Genomic DNA, 9,408 nt, shown 5'->3' with positions numbered 1-9,408 from the left:
GAACCAAACCTCAGGGGCGAGCTCCATCTTTCCAAAACCCTAGATTCTACAATTTCACTTAAAATCAAAGAATCAAACCCAATTGAAGGTGATTCAAGGCTAAATAAGTGACCTTCATCCTTAGTACATCAAAAGGTATGCTTAATTTTGAGATGTCAAGATGTTCTAATGATTCATGAATTCATCTAACAGCAATTAGTGATGAATTGATGGATGTTATGGTTAAATTAGGATGAATACAAGTCTAGGAATAAGTCTTAGACAACACTTTGATCAATTCATGTCATACCCTATTTGTTTCAATAATTTTCATATAGGTGTGATATGGGTTTTGGGAGGATTAATTGAATTATTGTGATATTGAAGTTAAATGATCGCTATGATGCAAGTTCAAGTGTTAATTTTGATGTTTTAATCATATTAGCATATACATGATGTTTTGATATGGTTAACTAGTTAATCATGAACATGAAAATGGTATGATAATGATGATGCCTTTAAGATGTTTAATAAAATGTCTAAGTGAATTAGATTTCTTGGAAATTATGAAGTAATCGTTCAATCGAGTAATTAAAGTATGAAAGGTTGAACCTCGAACCATGAGTTCTAAACAATATATTCGGATTAAATTATATAGGTGATTTGGGTGGATCATCGAGCGGGCAAGGCGGATCGGATAACCGCTTAAAAGGAAAGCTTTAAAAGGTACGTGGCTATTCGCTTCGTAATATCTTGATTAGTATTTTTATGTTAAGTACTTGAATGATGATCAATTCGTTATAATGTTAGATAATACTAAAACGAAGGATTTCGTTTGTAGTATTCAACACAAATAAGTAGAGAATTAAAAAATATAAAAACAATGAAAGTGGTGGATTCCACTTGAAAGATTAAACGGGTCAAATGGACTCGAATACTACACGTTTGATTCAATAATGGCAATGGGTTTCGCCAATGAAATCAAACGGGTCAAAAATCCCTAAAGTATTGAAACTTGGATAAGTCAAAGTGATAAATATCGCTAAACAAGTTAAACTAGACAATTAAGACATATATACTTCGTTACCGATACTTGAGCATTAGTAGAATTGGTCGTAACATGGAATATGTTGGAATATAATTTTTATAGAAGTTTCAAGCCTGTGAGTACTTGTTATGCATCATTAGTGCAAACGGGTCGAAAAATTATAAAAATGTTCATAATCCGAAGGCTTAAATGAAAGAAATTCTTTTAGATAAATGTAGTATTTTGATTCTATGATATAGAATACCGAATTTCGGTCACGTAGGAAGAAACGGGACCTAATTCGGAGCAATAACAGACAAGTTATGTCCGTTTTAGTAAAATGGTGTGAAGCTGGGAATATGCAGGACTTAGAACTGCACTTGCTGATGAAATGAAGGGCTTGCGTCACGCGACGCCTAAATGTTAATACCGTCGCGGCACGCAACGCCTAAGTCTATATCCCATTGCGTCGCGTGACGAGTTACTAGTTCGGAAAACGTGTTGCGGATTGTTGTTTTGTTCATATATACCTATATAAACAACTTTTTAGCATTCATAACTAATGACATTGAGTATTTTGTGTCTATGTAACTCATGGAAGGTGTCGGATGTGGATCAAGCTAGTACAAGGGCCGAACACACAATCTACTAAAGTTTCCGCTAATAAACTAGTTTCTTTTGCTACCAAACTTATGTATAATAATGGTAATAGTGATGTTTGAATGTTTTAAAGTTTATGTAAATGTCGTTTTGTTAATGTTTAGTAAAAACGGCACTTTGACAGCAATATATATCATATAAAATATCAAATAATCTCAAGGGTCTTACAAGTTGGTAATCAGAGCCTGGTTAAGACAAGGTGTGTTCGGTTCAAAGCTTGATCAAGACATCCGGTAAGAGTTACTTATAAATGAGTTCAAATGTATAGATTTAGATGATGTAAGGTATACAAAAGTGTATGGGAGGAGTGTACTATTATACTCGAACCCGGGAAATACACTATGTTAGAAAGGTAAGGCAAGATATGTACTTTACCGAACCTAAAAAGAAATACATATTACTTGTGATTAAGTATGTGTAATATAAATTTCCATGTAACAAGGTGGAAATAAAATAAATAGTTATTGATTAACTATTGTGAATATTTCAGTCAAAGAAATGGCCGGTGAAACCGGAAAGGAATCAACATCTCGTTTAACAGAAGAAATGAAAGCTACTATTTCCGAGGAAGTCGGAAAAGCTTTAGAAGCTAGTCTACCGCAATTCAACGATAGACTACAAACTACGCTTTTAGCGGTAATGGATGATAAGATGAATGAGAAGAAAGATGCGGGTAAATCGAAAGCGTGCCCATATAATAAATTTATGGCATGCAAACCCCCGTTCTATCATGGTGAAGTTGATCCGATCGTTTGTCAACGATGGATTAGCGACATCGAAGGGATATTCGAAAGGACCCATTGTGATGAGACTCATTTCATGGCATACGGAACCGGTCAGTTGAGAGGCCAAGCTAAGGATTGGTGGGATAATCTGAAGAAGGAATAGGGAATTGAGGCCACAAGAACTATGACGTGGGAAGAATTCAAAACTCCGTTCCTTAGACACCATAGTTCGAAAGCTGTGATCAATAGGATTAAAGAAGAGTTTATTCAGCTAAGGCATAGTGGTGAGTCGATAGAGAAGATTACGGGAATCTTTCTAGATAAGCTCAGGTCTTGTGATGAGCTGGTTCAGAATGAAGAACAGAAAAATCTACTATTATTATAATATGCTGAGTGCGGAGTATAGGGAGTTCATGACTCCTTCAAAATATGTGCATCTTACTGAAATAGTGAATGTCACACGTGAAAGAGAGATTGAGTTGAAAAAGCAGATTGATAGGGGTGAGAGGAGAGCATTTGAGAAAAATCCACTCCCCGCAAAGAAACAAAAGCTGAATGAAGCTCCGAAGAAAGGCGCTGAAAAAGGAGGAGCGCCTCAATGCAAAATTTGTGGAAAGAATCACAAGGGCGAATGCTATTTTAAAAACAAACCATGTCCTACGTGCGGCAAAGTGGGACATGTAGTTGCAAATTGCCCAGGGAAGGTGTCGGTATGTTATAAATGTTATAAACCGGGACACAAAAAGTCTGAGTGCCTGGAGTCAGTTGGAACTAAAGACACCACTGATTCAAAGCCTGATGCCCAGAAAGCAAAGGCTAGATCTTTCCACATGATAGCTGTTGAGGCTAAAACCGAACCTGATGTCGTTTCAGGTATATTTCTTGTAAATTCAATTCCAGCACGAATTTTATTTGATACGGGTGCAAATAGATCTTTTATATCACATCGATTTATTCAACACCCTAAATTCACGTTAACAAAATTGCCTATACCACTAGAAGTAGAAATAGGTGATAATAAAAGTTTTATTGTTTGTGATATGTGTTGGAATTGCAAACTGAGCATTGACGACAAAGAGTATTTCGTTGACTTAATTCCCATGTCAATGGGAGAATTTCAAGTGGTAATCGGGATGGATTGGCTAGCTCGATATCACGCGAAAGTAATATACAACCGTAAAGAGATACAACTAATGTCTCCAAGCGGAAAACATGTTACTATTTATGGGGAGAAAAGCTGCAGCCCCATAATCTGTTCTTTCATCAAAGCCTGCAAGCTGGTTCGACATGGATGTAAGGCGTATATGGCTTACATACATGATTCTGTTGGTGCATACATCTGTCGACTTCGTCTTGTATCGAGTCTTGCATTGCTCATGGTACGAAGATCGAGGAATCAAGCAGAAAGTTAATTTCGCATGTAATGGTGTAATTCTGCATGAAGAGTGTCAGATGTAATTCCGCACGGAATTACTTAATTCCGTGTGAATCATGTAATTTCGTATGAACTTGTATTTCCGCACGAGTATGTAATTTCGTTTGAGTGAGTTCCATGGGGAATTAGTTGGCTATATATAGGGTTTAGGTCTGTGTCATTCCATACGGAATTAGGAGGTGATACCGAGGTGCTGCCGGTTTGTCTTTTGATTGTACACCGTGTTAAATCAATCTACAAGACAGTTTAAAATGAATCTCGCTGAATTTCATGCATTATGTCTGTTTCCGCCTTTCATAGTGTATAGAACGCCTCTGATCGACTCAATTCGAGTCCGCAAACGATCCTACATGTGGTATCAGAGCTCAGGAGGAGGAATTCTGCAAAATTCAGCCTGATTTCATCTCATTTTCTTACTTCTACACCTTCTTTTATCATTTGAACAAGTTTCCACGGTTAAAAAGTTCTGAATTTCACATATTATGAGCGGAATCATGTTTTAACAAATCCTTGAGAAAATTGGACCTTAATTCAATCAAAATCTGATAAAACAAGTAATTCCGTTTGAAAAATGCTGACATCATCATTAATTTCGTTTGAGATTGTTACTTAATTCCGCATGGAATTAAGGTGTGAAATTAATTTCGCTTGAAACAGAAACTAATTCCGCACGGAATTAGTTAATACCGTGTGAAATTTTAATTTCGTTTGAAATTTTGTCTAATTTCGCACGAAATTAGATAATTTCATTTGAGAATTTAATTCCGTTTGAAGTTCTGTTGTGCGGATAATTTCGTTTGAAGGACTTGAAAATGTCCGACGAAGATTTTTACAACGCGTTTGTTTCATCCCCGACTACTCCGGCTACTATTGCTCAAAGCATGAACATGGAGAACGAAATTGGAACTTTACAAAAAACCCCGAAGCTTATGGGAATCGAGGAGTATTATGGATGGAAAGACCGATTTGAAAACTGGGTCCAAGCCAATCATTTAAGGTCTTGGGAATGCATTGAGAAGAAGTATGTGAGACCGCATACAGATTTGGGTGTTACAAAAGCTATTTCTGAATTGAATGACAAAGAGAGGGACATGTATAAAGCAGAAAAGATGATGATCAGTCTTCTACAACAAGCTGTAAAGGAAGACATTTTTATTCTGCTTCAACATGATAACACTGCGCGTTCAATCTGGGATGCTTTGAAAGTTAAATTCGAGGGTAGTGAGAAAATGATCAAGAGCAAGAAAGCACTGCTAAAGAAAGAATTCGATTTGTTTTCAAGCTTAGCAGGACAAACATCAAAGAAGCCGATTGAAAGATATTGCCAGTTAGTTCGATCTATGTCTTTGTTGGGAATAGAGAAAACTCAAGATGAGTGGGTCGACAAGTTAGCTGATGCTTTACCTCAAAAAGAGTGGGGTACATTTTTGATGATCTTGAAGAACACTGGGGAATATGATGGATTGACTATTTCACAGTTCATTGAAAAGATTGAAAGTCAAGATCTTGAACAACAAAAGATTGCGAGGATGAATAATCCGAGTAATCAACAAGATGTGAGAATGTATTACAAAGGTAGTGTTCAAGATGTTGAAATGAGTCCGAAAATTCAAACTGCTTTTAGTGCAGGGAACTCATCTGGAACTGCTGATCAAAGCCCAAACAGCGGTCGTGGAATCTCTTCATATCCAAGTGTGAATCCAAAGAGTTTAACTACAAGCTTTCAACATCAAAGTTCAAAAACTGGAAATGGTTGTGTGATACAGTGCAACATTGCATTGAATCTCCCAAATGGTCAGAGTATTTCTGAAGAAGTTGCAAAGGATCACATGACACTACTTGCTACAGTTTTGGAGACCTATAAGGGGTTAGTTGCTGGAAGGATCGGAAATCCTATGCTGACAAAAGAGGATTACGATCAGATCGATGCTGAAGAGATGGAGCTCATGGACATCAAATGGTGCTTAGCTAGTGTGAGCTGAAAAATTCAAAATGATTACAGGGAGAAATGACTTTTTGGATGCTCATGTGTCTACTTTGGGTTTTGATAAATCTAAAGTAACTTGTTTTCGATGCAGGGAGAAAGGTCATTTCAAGAGAGAATGCAAAAATCAGGAAGCTAGTGGAGCAAAGAATCCGTTTGGAAAAGATGATTACTATCGGAAAGCAATATATCAACAAGTTGCTCATCAACCACAACAACAACAACAAAAGGAGCCACAAACTGCTCATGCTAGAATGATCGAAGATGCAAACAAGAAAGCGTATTATGGCATCATTGATCAAGATGATGAAAACGTGGCAGAAGGCTTCAGCTGGGACAAATACATTCCACCTGATTCAAATGTTGTTGCTCTAGTTTCAAAAATCATTCAAGAACCTGATTTGTTCACTAAATGGATGAATGTGATTGGTGAAAATGCAAAGAATCAAGAAGAAGAATCTGTTTCATCAGATGAAAGTTCAGAAAGAACAACGGTTTTTGATTAAACACCATCTGAGTCTAGTTCTTCAGATGATAGTACAGAAAAGACAATAGAATTTGATCAATCACCAATAGAAACTGATGACAGTAGTAATGATGAGGAAGAAGAACAAATTAATATTGCAAAAGCTCAACTATCTTCTGCAAGTTTTCAATTTTATTTTGCAGATCGCTTAGAAAAATTGAAGAAGAAACGAGCAGCAAAAGAGCTGAAAAAGGAGAAGATTGAAGGTGATAAAGTTGTTGAAGTCGAGAAGATCATTGAAGTAGAGAAGAAATGTGAAAGTGTTGATCAAGAAAGAAATTCTGAACATAATGACAGATTTCAATTTGCTAAAGAAGTGTTTCAAGTGATAAAAAATGTGGTTGAAGCAAATGAAAAAGTTGTTGAAGTTGAAAAGATTGTGGAAGTCATCAAGCCGTGTGAAAAATGCTTGGAATCTTGCAAGCAGTGTGCAGAAAAAGATGAGAAATTGAGTGAGAAAGACAAGATGATAGAAAAGTTATTGTTTGATCTCAATTACATGAAAGAATCTTATGATGTGTTGAACAGAACGGTAACTGGTCTGCAAAAGACTAATTTTGAGAGAGAAGATGCACTGACAATGCTGAATGCTGTTATGATGTCGAAGCAGAAAGCTATCAATTTCTACATTGAAGAAAGTGCAAAATGGAAGCAAGAGTTGGAAACTGAGAAAATTGAGAATGAGAGAATCAGACGCTTATACAAAGTTTTTCTAGTTCTGATTATCTTATTGATCAAATTTATCCAACTGTTGCAGGTATGGAAGCATTTAAAGATGAAAAGCCGAAGAAGAAGGATACTGGTAAGAAACAGAGTATTAGCTATAACAAGTGTCCGCCTCCGATCTGGGAAGGTTATTCTCCCAGAAAACCAAATGAGGAGCAAGTCCAAAAGGCAGTCAATATAAAACTGAAATCTGATATAACCGATGAGTTACCAGAAAATATTGACATCACTTTTACATCGTCTGACACTGATTATGAGTCTGAGTTGATAAAAAAGGTGGTCGATCAGGTGTTGGATAAAGATGAAGAGTCTGATTCTGGAAATTCGAGTTCGTCGGTCAACAGTCCAAAGACGTCGGTTAAACAGGCTTACAGTAAAGAATTTTTGTTATCAAAATCAAATTTGGATGATGAAAAATTTGAAGTTGCATATACTTTGAATGATTCTGACAAAGAATTTCCAATAAGAAGTGTTAAATTTGAAATGATCAAAAAGGTTTTCAAAATGACAGAAATTAATATTTCTGAAATAAAAGATTTAAATTTTACTGAAAAACCTAAAAAAATACACTTCAAGAGTTCAACAAAGGTTAAACAAGAAAAAAGGTTACAATTCTGATTCCGGTTTTCAAAAGAAACCAAACCATAATGATAATTTCAAAAAGAAATGACTTGGTTTTATTCCACCTGAAAATTATAAATATGATAAAATTTCTAAACAAACTCAAAATTTGTTTCAGGGGGAAGTGCTGAGGAAGAACAGAAGAAACCTTTCTGGAAACAATCAAACCAGAAGTTTCTTGCTGAAAGAAAAGGAACTGGAGTTTTTCACAGAAAAGATACTCGAACCTGTTTTAAATGCAATGAAGCTGGTCACATTGCATCGAATTGTCAGTTGGATTCAAAGACAAAACATGGAGTTTCTGAAAAACTTAAAGAAAAAGTTGTTGAGAAAAATGAACCACCAACTGAAAAATTCAAAACTTTTGAAAATTCTACTTATGACGTTGGGGAGTGTTCAAAGAAAAATTTTTACAAAAAGAAAGCCAAAAACAACCAAATGTGGGTTGTTAAAAAGTCTGATGTAAAATCTGGCGATGATTCTGGTTCCACAAAGCCAGAAGAGACACAAGTTGAGTTTGAAAAAGAAAACTCAGTACCTTCAGTATGATGTTAATCTTCTATTATTGAAGGATGAAAATGTTAAACAAAAGGTTGGTAAGGTTGAGATCTCGAATCAATTCTATTCTGAAAAGAAAGAATTTAATGTCGAGAAAGCGTTTAATGGTAATGTGAAAAAGATTTTTGGAAAAATGGTTGACGGAAAAGTTCAAGGGGTTAAAGATTTTTATGCAACAAAGAAGGCAACTTATAACCCTATTGAACAAGAGTTAAAAACACCCAAGGTTGGTAAGACTTGGGTGGAAATTTTGTTTCCTTAAAAAATCTGACTTGCCGGAGCTCCCAAGTTTGTAATCGTGGAGCAGGAATCGGCATTATTCTTGATAAGAATTGATTTTATGAATGAATTTTAAAGTGGATAAATTTTTACAGGTTATGACTTGCCGGAGCTTCCAGGTTGGTAAGTGTGAAGCAGGAATCGGCATCTTTATTGGTAATATGAATTTGTGTAGATGTTTTATTCCTACAAGTGGTAAAGTGGTAAATCAGGGACATTAAGTTGTACTTGATTTTCTACAAATGGTTAAAAATGGGGTTCATCTATTATAAAGAAGAAAGAAACAAAGTGATGATCTTATCCCCGAACTTACAAATGCTTCTAACAAAATTTTTTTCCTGAAAAACCATTTTTATTAAAACAAACTTAAGTGTTTTTAAATCTAAATGGGAAAATAGTTTGTTGAAAGGGGAGTTCTGATTGTTTATGCCAAGTGTATGGCGAAATGAAGCGATTCACAACAGTTGTCAATTTTTCATGTACAGTTTGTTTTCAAATTTTTTTTAATGTGTTTGCATTTTAGGGGGAGTAAAAATTTCAGAAAAATCCATAAACATTAGAAAATTTGAAAAAGCCAAAAACATGATAAAATCAAAAATGAGTTTTGTTGTGAAAAGAGGAAATGATAGTACATCAGTGGACTATCACAACATGCTAAAGAAATGGAAAGTTAAAAATGTGATAAACAATCTCACTGTGGATGTGCCAGTAGGTTTTTACACATTGAGTAGATTGTATTCGAGATATAAACATAAATTTCAAACTTGCTTATCTCGTGGGAAACGTTTCTTGGATATATGGGTAACCCCCGAAATCTTGTTTGAAAGGTCCATCTTTCTGAAATACTAGGTCTTTATACTCAGTGATATCTGGGGTATTATCCCGGGA

At 35.5% G+C, this 9,408-nt stretch overlaps 1 protein-coding gene across 1 annotated transcript; it reads left to right on the top strand.

Moving 5' to 3' along the window:
* The first annotated feature begins 2,744 nt into the window (after positions 1 to 2,744).
* Positions 2,745 to 3,849, top strand: LOC110944648. The gene is made up of 2 exons (XM_022186301.2): positions 2,745 to 3,720; positions 3,836 to 3,849. Exons 1-2 carry the CDS (start codon positions 2,745 to 2,747, stop codon positions 3,847 to 3,849), a joined length of 990 nt encoding a protein of 329 aa, XP_022041993.2.
* Positions 3,850 to 9,408: the final 5,559 nt, after the last annotated feature.

The sequence above is a fragment of the Helianthus annuus genome, chromosome 6 (assembly GCF_002127325.2).
Source record: "Helianthus annuus cultivar XRQ/B chromosome 6, HanXRQr2.0-SUNRISE, whole genome shotgun sequence".
Taxonomy (NCBI): Eukaryota; Viridiplantae; Streptophyta; class Magnoliopsida; order Asterales; family Asteraceae; genus Helianthus; species Helianthus annuus.
This window is presented reverse-complemented; position numbering and strand designations above follow the sequence as displayed.